The 16,982-nt window shown below is 36.7% G+C and overlaps 1 protein-coding gene across 1 annotated transcript in view; it reads left to right on the forward strand.

The window, feature by feature from the left end:
- XDH (xanthine dehydrogenase) overlaps window positions 1–16,982 on the forward strand; it is a 198,541-nt gene that overhangs the window by 95,089 nt on the left and 86,470 nt on the right. Inside the window, exons 17-19 of the mRNA XM_053712630.1 lie at window positions 11,279–11,448; window positions 13,070–13,193; window positions 15,499–15,618. Coding sequence (XP_053568605.1) covers window positions 11,279–11,448; window positions 13,070–13,193; window positions 15,499–15,618 — 414 coding nt within the window. The remainder of the gene's footprint in view (window positions 1–11,278; window positions 11,449–13,069; window positions 13,194–15,498; window positions 15,619–16,982) is intronic.

The following is a 16,982-nucleotide window of genomic DNA, read 5'->3' on the forward strand; positions in this document are numbered from 1 at the left end:
GATTTTAGTGTAAGGCAGCTTAGGTTTTATTTCACAGGTAAGTTTATTTTAACTAGGTAGTTAGTAAATAGTTAACTATTTACTAACTAGTCTACCTAGTTAAAATAAATACAAACTTACCTGTAAAAATAAAACCTAAGCTGCTTACACTAAAACCTAACATTACAAAAATAAAAACCTACCATTACAAAAAATAAAAAACACAGATACATACACACATACTGTACATACATATACATATAAAAAAACATATACACACATACATACATACACACACATACACACACCCCTGCATCCCACAAACTAACAGACATTCCTCAAAAGAAGAAGGATCTGCCAGTGTTTGGGAATTAAAATTAATAAAAAAAAAGCAAAGGCTCTATAAAGTGGTTTGCCATATTTGCAGAATGATGCATACACACACATATACATACATACACACACACATAAACACACAAACGTACACCTCACCCGGGTTAGCCCCCCATATTCAAAATTTTAACAAACTATCATTCCATTTGTTAGATCTTTGTTACATCAGGTTAGATCAACTGTTTTTTCCCCGTTAGATCTACTCTAAAATATAAAATATTAAGGCCTAGATTTGGAGTTTGGCGGTAAAAGGGCTGTTAACGCTCCGCGGGCTTTTTTCTGGCCGCACCATAAATTTAACTCTGGTATCGAGAGTTCAAACAAATGCTGCGTTAGGCTCCAAAAAAAGGAGCGTAGAGCATTTTTACCGCAAATGCAACTCTCGATACCAGAGTTGCTTACGGACGCGGCCAGCCTCAAAAACGTGCTCGTGCACGATTCTCCCATAGGAAACAATGGGACTGTTTGAGCTGAAAAAAAACCTAACACCTGCAAAAAAGCAGCGTTCAGCTCCTAACGCAGCCCCATTGTTTCCTATGGGGAAACACTTCCTACGTCTGCACCTAACACTCTAACATGTACCCCGAGTCTAAACGCCCCTAACCTTACACTTATTAACCCCTATTCTGCCGCCCCGCTATCGCTGACCCCTGCATATTTTTTTTAACCCCTAATCTGCCGCTCCGTAAACCGCCGCAACCTACGTTATCCCTATGTACCCCTAATCTGCTGCCCTAACATCGCCGACCCCTATATTATATTTATTAACCCCTAATCTGCCCCCCTCAACTTCGCCGACACCTGCCTACACTTATTAACCCCTAATCTGCCGAGCGGACCTGAGCGCTACTATAATAAAGTTATTAACCCCTAATCCGCCTCACTAACCCTATCATAAATAGTATTAACCCCTAATCTGCCCTCCCTAACATCGCCGACACCTAACTTCAATTATTAACCCCTAATCTGCCGAGCGGACCTCACCGCTATTCTAATAAATGTATTAACCCCTAAAGCTAAGTCTAACCCTAACACTAACACCCCCCTAACTTAAATATAATTTACATCTAACGAAATAAATTAACTCTTATTAAATAACTTATTCCTATTTAAAGCTAAATACTTACCTGTAAAATAAATCCTAATATAGCTACAATATAAATTATAATTATATTATAGCTATTTTAGGATTAATATTTATTTGACAGGCAACTTTGTAATTATTTTAACCAGGTACAATAGCTATTAAATAGTTAAAAACTATTTAATAGTTACCTAGTTAAAATAATAACAAATTTACCTGTAAAAAAAATCCTAACCTAAGATATAATTAAACCTAACACTACCCTATCAATACATTAATTAAATAAACTACCTACAATTACCTACAATTAACCTAACACTACACTATCAATAAATTAATTAAACACAATTCCTACAAATAAATACAATTAAATAAACTAGCTAAAGTACAAAAAATAAAAAAGAACTAAGTTACAAAAAATAAAAAAATATTTACAAACATAAGAAAAATATTACAACAATTTTAAACTAATTACACCTACTCTAAGCCCCCTAATAAAATAACAAAGGCCCCCAAAATAAAAAATTCCCTACCCTATTCTAAATTAAAAAAGTTACAAGCTCTTTTACCTTACCAGCCCTGAACAGGGCCCTTTGCGGGGCATGCCCCAAGAATTTCAGCTCTTTTGCCTGTAAAAAAAAACATACCATACCCCCCCCCCCAACATTACAACCCACCACCCACATACCCCTAATCTAACCCAAACCCCCTTTAAAGAAACCTAACACTAAGCCCCTGAAGATCTTCCTACCTTGTCTTCACCATCCAGGTATCACCGATCCGTCCTGGCTCCAACATCTTCATCCAACCCAAGCGGGGGTTGGCGATCCATCATCCGGTGGCTGAAGAGGTCCAGAAGAGGCTCCAAAGTCTTCCTCCTATCCGGCAAGAAGAGGACATCCGGACCGGCAAACATCTTCTCCAAGCGGCATCTTCGATCTTCTTCCATCCGGTGCGGAGCGGGTCCATCTTGAAGCAGGCGACGCGGATCCATCCTCTTCTTCCGTTGTCTCCCGACTAATGACGGTTCCTTTAAGGGACGTCATCCAAGATGGCGTCCCTCGAATTCCGATTGGCTGATAGGATTCTATCAGCCAATCGGAATTAAGGTAGGAATTTTCTGATTGGCTGATGGAATCAGCCAATCAGAATCAAGTTCAATCCGATTGGCTGATCCAATCAGCCAATCAGATTGAGCTCGCATTCTATTGGCTGATCGGAACAGCCAATAGAATGCGAGCTCAATCTGATTGGCTGATTGGATCAGCCAATCGGATTGAACTTGATTCTGATTGGCTGATTCCATCAGCCAATCAGAAAATTCCTACCTTAATTCCGATTGGCTGATAGAATCCTATCAGCCAATCGGAATTCGAGGGACGCCATCTTGGATGACGTCCCTTAAAGGAACCGTCATTAGTCGGGAGACAACGGAAGAAGAGGATGGATCCACGTCGCCTGCTTCAAGATGGACCCGCTCCGCACCGGATGGAAGATGAGCGAAGATGCCGCTTGGAGAAGATGTTTGCCGGTCCGGATGTCCTCTTCTTGCCGAATAGGAGGAAGACTTTGGAGCCTCTTCTGGACCTCTTCAGCCACCGGATGATGGATCGCCAACCCCCGCTTGGGTTGGATGAAGATGTTGGAGCCAGGACGGATCGGTGATACCTGGATGGTGAAGACAAGGTAGGAAGATCTTCAGGGGCTTAGTGTTAGGTTTCTTTAAGGGGGGTTTGGGTTAGATTAGGGGTATGTGGGTGGTGGGTTGTAATGTTGGGGGGGGGTATTGTATGTTTTTTTTTACAGGCAAAAGAGCTGAAATTCTTGGGGCATGCCCCGCAAAGGGCCCTGTTCAGGGCTGGTAAGGTAAAAGAGCTTGTAACTTTTTTAATTTAGAATAGGGTAGGGAATTTTTTATTTTGGGGGGCTTTGTTATTTTATTAGGGGGCTTAGAGTAGGTGTAATTAGTTTAAAATTGTTGTAATATTTTTCTTATGTTTGTAAATATTTTTTTATTTTTTCTAACTTAGTTCTTTTTTATTTTTTGTACTTTAGCTAGTTTATTTAATTGTATTTATTTGTAGGAATTGTGTTTAATTAATTTATTGATAGTGTAGTGTTAGGTTAATTGTAGGTAATTGTAGGTAGTTTATTTTTTTTTTTTTTTAAATAAATTTTTATTTGAGGAAAACACAAAATACAAAAATATCATACAGATGAAACATTTTCAATGATACAGACAAAGGGAGAAAATAACAACTACTAGGGTAGTTTCAAAAATTTCAATATAAATGATATTCCAATGTTGCATGACATCTCAAAAAACATTTTCCTCAGTTTTATATTAATAAGGTACATAACAACAATTACTTAAGTAAGTGGGGATATATGCTCTCATAGGGTAGTCTCAATAAGAGTAATGGGGTAAGGAGTGGAAAGAAGGATAAGGAGAGAATATTGAGTCAGAAGGGTGAGTGAAAAGTAGGTGAGTTAAAAACTGCAATTCTGACATTGTAGAAACTAGACTATATGTCTCCAGGTCCTAGTTTGGGTAGCTATGAGAGTGTTACAATTAGAAAGAGAGTTACTATTTTTAAATGAAGAGCCCACTTATATGAGTGAAGGGAGAGGGATGCAGCGGGCAAGAGCCGCTCGTATTGGGGGATAAAAGGGCGTTAGGGAAAGGGGGGATGGGGATGGGGGGGGCGGAGCCAACCAGCACGTCGGGTTGTAGGCAGAAGTTGCTCAGGTTATAGTAATTTATATGCCTAGTTGGGGGGGCAATCAATAAGATAGCTAAGGGTAGGTCTCAAGAAGGCTATGTGGGAGGGGAGGTGTATTAGCATGTATGGGATATAATGGGTTTCTGTGCGAGCTCCTCTCCTGGGGAAATGTCAACTATAGACGATGCGGGAAAAAGGAGGAGGGGTATGACCCGCAGACAACCAGTACCGGCGGGAAAGGAAGGAGAGGGCTTGACAGTAACAGGGTATGGGCAGTGTAGGCAGTACCTATGATGTGTATATTTTAAATAACAGATCTCAGTGTCATAGGCATAAAAAAAAACTATGTAAACTCAAAATAATGTTAATTACATATTGCTTTAAAATCACTGCCCTTTGGTAAGTATGAGACATAACAGAATCTTTGAACAGTGGTTGAGTAAGCATAACTATACCTTCCACATAGTCTAGGGACCTAAATATAAGCAATAGGACCCAAATATCACACAGCTGCTCAGAAGTCAAACACTATGGTCACTCTCAAGTTAGTATCATAGGGATGAGACATAAAAAAAATTTAGGAAAATAGTAATGATACCTATCCAAGTAACAGTATTGAGATCAGAGATAGTTGAGGGTGATCCATAATGGAAGATAAACAGTTAGGTTCTCTGCAATCATAGAGGTGTGTTTTCACAGAGGTTATGTATTCTGGATTGGGGTAAGAAGTATTAATCAACTTGGGTCTAGTTATTATATAAGCATGCGCAGACTGAATTGCAAAATGTACATCAACAGTAGCTGGCCTATGTGGAATGTTTGAGGCGGCTAAGCATCGTATAAATATGACACTATGAAGCTACTCAGAACATTCTGTGTATAAAGGAAACTGTGCACAATAGACACATATTGTAGGGGGAATGGGATGTGCTGTATTTAATTAGATCTGCCAACTAGTTCACAGCGCTCAGTTACGGTTAGTTACAGGTAATAAATGATAAGCTAGCGTACTGATTATTTCTACAGAGTATAAACAATAGCTCCTAGAGACTGCTTATGCAATTAGATTGTAAGAAAAATATTAACTCTGTTCAGCTCAGACCATGAAATTCACTGAGACACATGTTTAGCTATGCATCCTCCTATACCTTATAACTATATTTCAAAGATGTACCCCCTAATATAGCAATGCTCTCTATGTACAAGTAACTTGCAGCCTATGCTTGTAATAACTATGCAGGAGTAGGAATTTATATACTCTTAAATACTCAACATGTGTTACAGAGGTTAACCGTTTAGATACCGGTCTTCAAGTCAGCACACATATAATAAGATATAATTAGGATCTGGTTTGATTGCTATAGATCTGTGCTCGAGTAGGGAGATTAAGGTTCAGACTAATCTTAAATATATACTTGACTGCATTCCCTGTAAAACCATATACAGACCACCATAAGAACATGTATCCCACATTAGCATAATATAGAGGTCTAAAGTATGGCAGTCATGGGTAAAATATGTCTACTAGGCAGCGCCGCTATCTTAGGTGCAAGAAGCAGCAATATCCTGTATGAACATAAGTGTATTAAGTGAAAGAGCATAGATTAGTATTGAACAGTTAATAACATATAGAAAGTTTACATTGCAGACAACCTCCCGCTCCCACCCAAAACAGTGCCACGTTTAAAATCCTTTTATACATAAAGATTAAAACAGATTACTGCAAGAGTACATTAAACATACACAGCTACATAACAAAAATTGGATAGTATAGTATAACGACTGTTTACTTATGTAATAGGGATATCTGGGCTAGAGTTCTTAAAAGCTGCTATTAATAACGATTGGACTAGTAGTTAAATATCTTTAAGCCACCTCAAAGCACAAAAGTCCCATTAAACGAGATGGACAACAAACCTTGGCAAACTTCAACTAGAGTCTTGAACATGAACTAAGACGCTGTCCTGGGCGTATGGAGGCAAAAGTTCTCCACAACGAGTAAATCATTTCTTTACCCTATACCAACTCTAAGGTCTGCCTGGGCATATCGGTAGACGTCTAGTCCGCTAAAGAGGTAATTTTGAGAGTAGACCTTGTGAATCTGCACATAGAGGACTGTGAGATCTCTTAAGGGCTGCACTGGGTTAATGGGCTTTGAGAGATCGGCAAGGTAGAAATCATGCGACTTCATGTTGTGAGTGTCCCCAGATATTAGTGCCGTAATATCAGCGATCCCCTGTTCATTGATAAACATATCACCCCTGACTGGGTCTGAAGAAGAGGACATGTGGGTCGCTGATGTGATCCTCCCAGTGCCGGCCAGTTTAACTTCATTGCTAGAGATCACGAGAGTAGGAATGACCGGAGCTATGTGCGTACCTCTAATTGTAGCCTTGAGGTCTTCAAATCCGGCAGTAAGCTTGCGGTCCAGTTCCAGCAGAAGGTCCCGGATAACAATAATCTCCATATTCCAGGGGAGACAGCAGGTGAGTATTGCTCACCGGCTACTCTAGTATCTGATGGGACTTTGTGTCGTTACTGCTTAGAGTCGTCCATTTCAGAATTAAAGCCGTCTAAGCTGTAATCAAGATGGCGCCGTAGCTTTGCGTTTGTAGGATCCTCGAACCATCAGTACTGCGGCCTGAGCTCCAGATAGTCATCCAAATCTCCTATAGGAATAGATCAGCTTGACATATACCATACTAGTGCCACATGTAACTTAGATTGGACAGCTGTGGCTCCGGAGCATTGCGTAGTTATCGATGCGGGGTCTTGTCAGGGCATTTTGGCATGTCACCCTCGTAGGTAGTTTATTTAATTAATTTATTGATAGGGTAGGGTTAGGTTTAATTATATCTTAGGTTAGGATTTATTTTACAGGTAAATTTGTTATTATTTTAACTAGGTAACTATTAAATAGTTCTTAACTATTTAATAGCTATTGTACCTGGTTAAAATAATTACAAAGTTGCCTGTAAAATAAATATTAATCCTAAAATAGCTATAATGTAATTATAATTTATATTGTAGCTATATTAGGATTTATTTTACAGGTAAGTATTTAGCTTTAAATAGGAATAAGTTATTTAATAAGAGTTAATTAATTTCGTTAGATGTAAATTATATTTAAGTTAGGGGGGTGTTAGTGTTAGGGTTAGACTTAGCTTTAGGGGTTAATCCATTTATTATAGTAGTGATGAGCTCCGGTCGTCAGATTAGGGGTTAATAATTGAAGGTAGGTGTCGGCGATGTTAGGGAGGGCAGATTAGGGGTTAATACTATTTATGATAGGGTTAGTGAGGCGGGTTAGGGGTTAATAACTTTATTATAGTAGCGGTGCGGTCGGCTCGGCAGATTAGGGGTTAATAAGTGTAGGCAGGTGTCGGCGACGTTGAGGGGGGCAGATTAGGGGTTAATAAATATAATATAGGGGTCGGCGATGTTAGGGGCAGCAGATTAGGGGTACATAGGGATAACGTAGGTGGCGGTCGGCAGATTAGGGGTTAAAATATTTTAATCGAGTGGCGGCGATGTGGGGGGAGTTTGGTTTAGGGGTACATAGGTAGTTTATGGGTGTTAGTGTACTTTAGGGTACAGTAGTTAAGAGCTTTATGAACCGGCGTTAGCCAGAAAGCTCTTAACTCCTGCTATTTTCAGGCGGCTGGAGTTTTGTCGTTAGAGCTCTAACGCTCACTTCAGAAACGACTCTAAATACCGGCGTTAGGAAGATCCCATTGAAAAGATAGGATACGCAAATGGCGTAGGGGGATCTGCGGTATGGAAAAGTTGCGGCTGAAAAGTGAGCGTTAGACCCTTTAATCACTGACTCCAAATACCAGCGGGCGGCCAAAACCAGCGTTAGGAGCCTCTAACGCTGGTTTTGACGGCTACCGCCGAACTCCAAATCTAGGCCTAAGAATCTTTTTCGGGGGGGGCTTACCCGTAGCCAGCCCCCCCTCAACAAAAATTTGGATAAAATGTTATTGATTATGATAGCTCCACGTTAGATCAGGTTTGATCAGCCAAAAGTTTTGTTAGGTCTAGTTTAATTCCTGAGATATTGCATTTTTAATGAGGGGGGCTAGCCCCCCTCAACTGAAATCTGGACCAAATGTTATTGATTTTGATAGATATACATTAAATCAGGTTAGATTAGCTGTTTTTTCATTAGATCTATCCCGCAAGAGGCGGTATTCACAATCCTAGTTTGTTTCTGCAATATGCTGTTACCCTGTACCGCACTGGAGTTCAGTGCGGTACAGGCATCAGCCAATAGGATTTTTCCTACCTTAATTCCGATTGGCTGATAGGATTCTATCAGCCATTCGGAATTGAAGGGATGCCATCTTGGATGACGTCACTTAAAGGAACCTTCAGTCTTCAGTCGCCGTCGGATGGAAGAGGATGCTCCGCGTCGGAAGTCTTCAAGATGGATCCGCTCCGCTCCGGATGGAAGAAGATAGAAGATGCCGCCTGGATGAAGCATTCTGCCGGTCTGGATGTCCTCTTCTGGCCGGATCGGATGAAGACTTCTGCCTCTCTGGAGGTCCACTTGTGCCCGGCTGGGTGAAGACGGCTCAAGGTAGAGTGATCTTCAAGGGGGTAGTGTTAGGTTTTTTTTAAGGGGGGATTGGGTGGGTGTGTGGGTGGTGGGTTTTAATGTTGGGGGGTATTGTATTTTTTTTTACAGGTAAAAGAGCTGATTACTTTGGGGCAATGCCCTGCAAAAGTCCCTTTTAAGGGCTATTTGTAATTTAGTATAGGGTAGGGAATTTTATTATTTTGGGGGGCTTTTTTTATTTTATTAGGGGGATTAGATTAGGTGTAATTAGCTTAAAAAAATTTAATTCTTTTTTTATTTTCTGTAATATAGTGTTTTGTTTTTTTTGTACTTTAGTTTATTTTATTTAATTGTATTTAATTGTAGTTAATTATAGGTAATTTATGTAATTAATTTAATGATAGTGTAGTGTTAGGTGTAATTGTAATTTAGGTTAGGATTTATTTTACAGGTACTTATTTTAACTAGGAAGTTATTAAATAGTTAATAACTATTTAATAACTATTGTACCTAGTTAAATTAAATACAAAGTTGCCTGTAAAATAAAAATAAATCCTAAGCTAGCTACAATGTAACTATTAGTTATATTGTAGCTAGCTTAGGGTTTATTTTATCGGTAAGTATTTAGTTTTAAATAGGAATAATTTATTTAAAGGGACAGTCAACACTTACTTTAACATGTTTTTATATTGAAAATAAAGAAACGGAGGTCCGCCTACACTATACCCCTCCTGCCTTGCCGCCTTGTTTCTGTCCTAATCAGCGTCGCTAACTACTCTAATACCCGGTAAATATGGATGCCGAACTCCCCCCACCATTACGTAGCTGCCTTCTTCTTCAACTGATAAGCAAATCAGAATCCAGTCCTCGGACAGAAATTGCACGTGCAGGTTTTCTTTTCAGCCAGCTCAGCCCCATAGTTTCCTATGGTGAAATCGTGCACGAGCACGTTTTGCCAGCTCACCACTACCGTAAGCAGTGCTGGTATTACAGTGAGATGTGGAACTAAATTTTGCTCAACGCTCACTTTTCTGAGGCTAACGCCGGCTTGAAGAAAACTCGTAATACCAGCGTTGGCTTAAGTGAGCGGTAAGAAAAAAAGACTTGCATATGTATTCTTCTATTATTATTCTTAGTGACAACCTCAGCATTACATCATGCCTGGGTTAAAAATGTCATAAGGACACACTAACCTCTGTTTAAATGTATTCACACAGTTTATACATAGTAAAATCTTACAACCTTTATCAACCTCCTTTGTACCTTTTTATACAATTTTTTGGCACTTTTATGTCATGTTTATTGCCCAAAGCAATTTAATACCTGTATTTGAATTTTAAAACAAATGTTTACCTTGACAGTGCTATCTACTTTTGAAATGTTAGATTTAAAAAAAAAAAGTTACTTGTTTACATTTTAAATGTAACTTTGATTTAAAGAAAAATGTACAAGATAGCGACATTAATGATTTGATAGATGATTCTCATAGACTTACATTATTTTTTAGCATTATTAGGAAACAATATTTAAATATTACATTTAAATATTTTATTTAAACGTTTGAATGTCACAATTGTTTAAAACAGTGTATATAAGATCACAAACACTCAACATTTATTTGTGACAGCCAGATGACACCAACAGTCACAATTTTAAGCAAATTCCTTGAGACATACACCTAGAGGGGTTGGTGTGCCCAGATAAAGCATATTCTGTTTGTTAGAATGTACAGGCGGTGTTCATTGTTTCTCAGAAGCATTTGAAAAACCTGTATTAAAAGGTTTTAAATTTAAAATGTATTTGAATTTCAAAGTCCTGTCTGCTGACTCAACATATTATGTATCTGTTAACTTGTCTAAAAATGCTGATTTTTTTTTTGTCACATAATTGACTTTTTTGTTAAAGGGAAATAAACATGCTGTTGTAATAAGAAAGCACTAAGCAGTGGGTTATACTTAATATAAAAATCATTGTAATATGTAATATTTATCATTTGAAAATGATTTTACCTTTAATGTATTTCTTTTAACTTCATTTATGATGGGTCTATTACTTCTTGTCACAAGCCCACAATCAAGTTGTCTTTCCATGAAGGCAAAGGAGCAGATTTTTCTTTGAAGTGTTGCTACCTATTATTGATGTAAGCAGTTATTGCCAATGCTCAGTGGAGGACAGTTGCTGCAGAAATCATGTGACAATAGAACCTAAATTCTGTAATCACCACTCTCTTATCTAGCAGCAGGCAGTGGCTACAGTGAAAATGTCTAAGTGCTCATTTAGCAAGAAAACAAGCTTTTTCTGATTTTTGCACAATCTTTATCTTTTTCTTTTTACTTTTCTTTAACATATTTGTTTTTACAAAAGGAGCACTGTTTCATATCCCTTTAATAGTATTTATTATAAAAGCTGGGCAGCTGCCTACAAGTTAAGTGATAGTTCTAATAGTCTGAATAAAAGTTTAAACCATTATTTTTTTAATTAATGTAACTTTTCAGTGTTTTCTGTTCCGTAAAATATTAAATATCTTCCTTATTATAGGAGGTGCCAGCAGGGCAGGCAGCAGAGGACATGGTTGGGCGCCCCTTGATGCATCTGTCAGCTACAAAGCAGGCAACTGGAGAGGCCGTTTACTGTGATGATATACCCCATTATGAGAATGAGCTCTACTTGGGTCTAATAACAAGCACCAAGGCTCATGCTAAAATTCTGTAAGTGTAATAACCAAAGTGTGCAAAATAAATAAATAGAAAAACAGAATGGTCATTGTTATTTTTTTTTACCTAAAGCTGCCCATACATATTGATATAGGGGTTGATAAAATAAATCTTGCACTTGTTTGCACCAGATAATGATTTCTGGCTGGTATTTTTCAGTGATCACAATCCCTAGAATGCTTCTGCTGTTAATAAGCCTGACACTTGAATAATAATATCCCAGTTTTTTAATCAAACCAACTAAACCATGATGTGTTTGCTTTAGCATTATATCACAAGGACTTGTATGTTGATTGATCCCTTTTAATAGTGTGTAGTAATAGTAATAGGTAAAATGCAATTATTGGACATTGTTGGTATAGTGGGCATGTTGGGTTATTGATCTGGCTAAGTTTTATAACTGAAAAAGTGCTTATTATTATTATTATTATAATTATTTATCTTCAATTAACTGAGCAGGTGGGTGTTCTTATCTGATCAGTGTGTTTTGTTCACACGCAGAACTTAAAAAACGTTTATTAAAAAACAATTTGACTAATGCTCACACATAAAATCAATAGAAAATGGTGCTGAAATATTGAAAGATATATTGCAAATAAACAGGAGTATTACGACTCATTGGCTGCATGCAGTGCAGTTCTACGTGGTGCTATTTACCCCCATTCATTACTTTAGTACCACCAATTCATTATCAATGTACCTCCAAGCCTGAATCTGCATTATTTTTTATATCCAGCTATCAAGAGAAAGGAAAAAGGAAATATTTTTTTTAAATATAGGTAGATATTGGTAGAAAAATGAGGACCACCACCTTTATAAACTGCACTCCTGATATTTAACATTGTGACCATATTTTCACTACCAAATTGTATGGTCTAAAAGGCCATAGGCCAAGACAACAAAATTACAAATTAAAAATCAAGATACAACTTTACATCTTATTTTTAAGAGATTAATTTAAACAAACATGAAAACCAAACATTTTTCTATCATAATTCAGATAGAGAATACAATTTTAAACAACTGTCCAATTTAGCTCTATTATCATTTTTTAATTCTCTTTGCACATAGGGGAGCAAATAGCATGAGCCATATATGTACAGCTAAAAATCAGCAGCTCCTGAGCCTACCTATGTATGATTTTCTACAAAGGATGCCAAGAGAACAAAACAAATTAGATAATAGAAGTAAATTGGAAAGTTGATAAAAAATTGCATGCTCTCTGTGAATCATGAAAGAAAAAATTGGTTTCCATGTTCCTTTAACTCTTCCAGGATCATTTTATTCAATTTAATCTTCCACTGCAAAATTACTGAGACCTATTAAAAAAGAAAAAAAAAGAAAAAATAAGTTTTGGCTTAAAGGTACAGAAAAGTTAAAAGCAAACTTTCATGATTCTGATACAGCAAGTAATTTTCGACAATTTACTTCCAATATCTATTTTGAATTATTCTCTTTGTATCCTTTGTTGAAAATCATACCCTGGTAGTTTCAGGAGTAGCAATGCACTATGTGGAGCTAGAAGCATCACTGCACCTTCAGAAAGGATACTAAGAGAATGAAGCTAATTTTTTTAGCCAAAATTTAAAGCTAACATGATTCCTCTTTCCCCCAGATCAATAGATACAACAGAAGCCCAACTTACCAAAGGACTTGTGTGTTTTGTATTTGCTAAAGACGTACCAGGAAGTAATATATCTGGCATCGGAAATGATGAGACGATATTTGCTGAAGATGTGGTATGTACAGTATGAAGCAGCACAGAATAGATCTCATGTGTAACTATAAAACAACAGTTTTATTAATAAACACTATTATTTTTCTTTAAAAAAACACCACCACATCACTTTTAGTACTTTAAGAGATATAAATATTTTATCTTTATTTTTCCAAAAAAGATGTCATCTGAAAAAATACAAATCACTGTTTTGAAAAATGAATGCTTTTTAAAAAAAATTAAACTACATTTTTGTTTTTATGTCTGTGGTAGCTCCAACAGAACTGTGGGAGTTTTCCTTAAAGGGACATAAAACTTAAAATTAAAATGAGCATCTGACTTACACATACATTTGCAAAAAAAGCTTCTAGTTAAAGGGACACTAAACCCAACATTTTTCTTTCATGATTTAAATAGAGCATGTCATTTTAAGTAACTTTCTAATTTACTCCTATTATCAATTTTTCTTTGTTCTCTTGCTATCTTTATTTGAAAAAGAAGGCATCTAAGCTAAGAACCCTTGACAGCATTTATCCACCGATCAGCAAGGACAACCCAGGTTGTGAACAAAAAATGGGCCGGCTACTAAACTTACATTCTTGCTTTTCAAATAAAGATAGCAAGAGAATGAAGAAAAAATGATAATAGGAGTAAATTAGAAAGTTGCTTAAAAGTGCATGCTCTATGTGAATCATGAAAGATAAAATTTGGGTTCAGTGTCCCTTTAAACTTGTGATGGTTTCAGGGATATATTTTACAGTGCACATATGACCTATACACTCATATCATAATGTTGTACCTTCTCAGGGGGCATATGCTGTGTATATTATGACTAATGCCCAGTGTTCAAATAAGGGTGAACAATGAGTATGTACATATGCTCTGTGCACAGTGATAATCTTTATTAGAATTTTTTTCTTTCTAGGTCATGTGTATTGGAAAAAAATGCTTCTGTTCAAAACTGTTATCTTTAGCTTTAAAGAATCATTAAATAAAATGGAATTGCATAATCAACAAATAACAATAAAAAGACAAATAGCAACTTTTTCAAAGTTATTTCCATTTTCCCTCCCCCTGTATCACCTGACAGCCATTAGCCAATCACAAAATGCACATATGTATGTACTGTGAACTTCTGCACATGCTCAGTAGGAGCTAGTGCCTCAGAAAGTGTGCATATAAAATATTGTATACATTTTCATAATATCAGTAGTTGTTTAATTGCACACTCTATCTGACTAATAAAAGTTTAATTTTGACTTAAGTGTCCTTTTAACTTGACATTGTATTTCCTTTTCCTTCATATATAAGATAGTTGTATGTGAGTTGTATGTCCCTTTAATGAAAATGGTAATAGATGTGAATTAATGATCTAGAGACAAATACTATTAAACATTTAAATAACATACCTGGGGTGTATATGTCTGTCCAGAAGATTAGTTGTTTTTATTTGCAGTTCAAATGTAAGATTAATTATATTAAAGAGACATGAAACTCCAATTTTTTCTTTCATGATTCAGATACAGAATACAATTTTCAACAACCTTCCAATTTACCTGTATTATCTATTGGCTTCATCCTTTAGATATCCTTTGTTGAAAAATAGCAATGAACATGGGTGAGCCAATCACATGAGGCATCTATGTGCAGCCACCAATCAGCAGCTATGAAGCATATTTAGATACGGTTTTCAACAAAGAATATAAAGAGAATTAAGCAAATTATATAATAGAAGTTAATTGGAATGTTGTTTAAAATGGCATGCTCTTTCTAAATCATGAAAGAAAGAAAAAAAAATGTGTTTTATGTCCCTTTAACCATGTACAGAAAATCTGACAGTTTATTGATAATTTGCATCAACACCTACATTAAACAGAAACGTTGTGATCTACTGACTAATGCAATACCATGTGATAAAACATGAGTATTTATTTTAAAGTAGAAATGTACTCAGGCAAGCAGCTGATAAGAGTTTTATTGTATTCCAAGCAGCCACAGAAACACCCTTTCAAAATTGTCTCTCCCACCCCCAGTGGGAGGTTGACTGAAGCTGTTGCCTCTTGTTTACAAAGCTTTTCATTAAAAATACTGCAGTATTCATGTTTTCAGTATAGGTGGTGGTTTCTACAGGCAAAATCAGCTATTCAAATGACAAAATAAAGGTAAACAATTGAATTTACTCCAGTGGGTAAAACTGATTATTGGGAACACCCATTGAAGTAGAAAGAATTTTGCAGTACAATGTTTCATTAACAATTATTTTGACATTTTTTGAAGCTAATATACATATTTTGTTTTATTACTCATTTTTGTTGATTGTATTCCAGGTGACCTGTGTTGGGCACATTATTGGTGGAGTAGTTGCTGATACTAAAGAAAATGCTCAAAAAGCTGCAAAAGCTGTTAAAATCACATATGAGGAACTGCAACCCGTTATTACCATTCAGGTACTAAATAATGAAATATTTTCTTGTTTGTGTTGTGTGAGTCTGAATAAATACAATGAGAGGGCACACAGAGCTTGTTTTTTAGGTGTAACATAGAAAAATAGATATTGACAGCAGATTTGGATTTTTCTTTCATAAATGTATAATTTTACACTTTGCTGTGTAAAACATTATATCCCAGTCATTTGTCCAATCCTCCAATTGTTTATACCACTTCTCATTTTGTCTATCCTCCTGGAACATCTACTCTTACAGATTTTTGTATCATCTGCAAACAGACATGCTTTCCCCCATAGCCCTTTGCTGATATCGCTGATAAATATGTTAAACAAAACAGGCCCAAGAACTGACTCCTGAGGAACACCACTAGCAGGGCTGGTGCCAGGATTTTTGGCCACACAGGCGAGGATACAGTTTGCCGCCCCCCCCCCCCCCCATTACATACATCCCATTTCTAGTTTAGGGGATATGAAACCCATTATTTTTTATTGTGATTCAGATAGAGCACAACATTTTAAGCATCTTTCTAATTAACTCCTATTATCACATTTTCTTCGTTCTCTTGGTATTTGTTTTTAAAAAGCAGGAATTCAAGCTTAGGAGCTGGCCCATTTTTGGTTCAGCACCTGGGTAGTGCTTGCTGATTGGTGGCTAAATTCAAATCAAACAGTGGTAGCGCAGCATAGCAAATCAAATCAAACAGTGGTAGCGCAGCATAGCAAATCAAATCAAACAGTGGTAGAGCAGCATAGCAAATCAATATGTGTGTCCTTTTTGTAACCATGGTGACACATCACACTTATAATTAGATTCCTGTTTTGGGATTTGCTGTCCAGCAAAGCAATAGTTTGAACACTAGCCATAATACATAAAAAATGTTAGCCATGCCCATGTATGAGTTCATTCACATGACATAAGCAACCCCTCATGCATCAAGTTATACAAATAGTATGTACAAACCACATAATGAAAACAAAGAGCTGTGGGAGGAGAAAGAAACACAAGAAGTGCTCATGGTATACACTTTGTTGTTAAAGCTTATATGCCGTTTAAGACTGTGTTTTTTTTATCTTATTGTCATTTTTACTTTATCTTATTGTAAATAAAGTTTTTTCCCCTGTTAATAACTAAATGCATTTATGAATAAGGCACCAATATATATTTTTTTCATTTTATGTTTTTGATTGCTAGAAAGAGCAAAAATGTTTCCCCCCTTAGAGAATATGATGGTTATGATAGATTTGTGTATACATGTGAAAGATATACACAATACGTACTTGAGCTGGTTCTTTTAAGAGTAATGTTTCTCTGAGGGCAATTTTGAAATCAGCTTCTAACATGCATACAATAAAGCTGACAACACC

The sequence above is a fragment of the Bombina bombina genome, chromosome 4, assembly GCF_027579735.1.
Source record: "Bombina bombina isolate aBomBom1 chromosome 4, aBomBom1.pri, whole genome shotgun sequence".
NCBI lineage: Eukaryota > Metazoa > Chordata > Amphibia > Anura > Bombinatoridae > Bombina > Bombina bombina.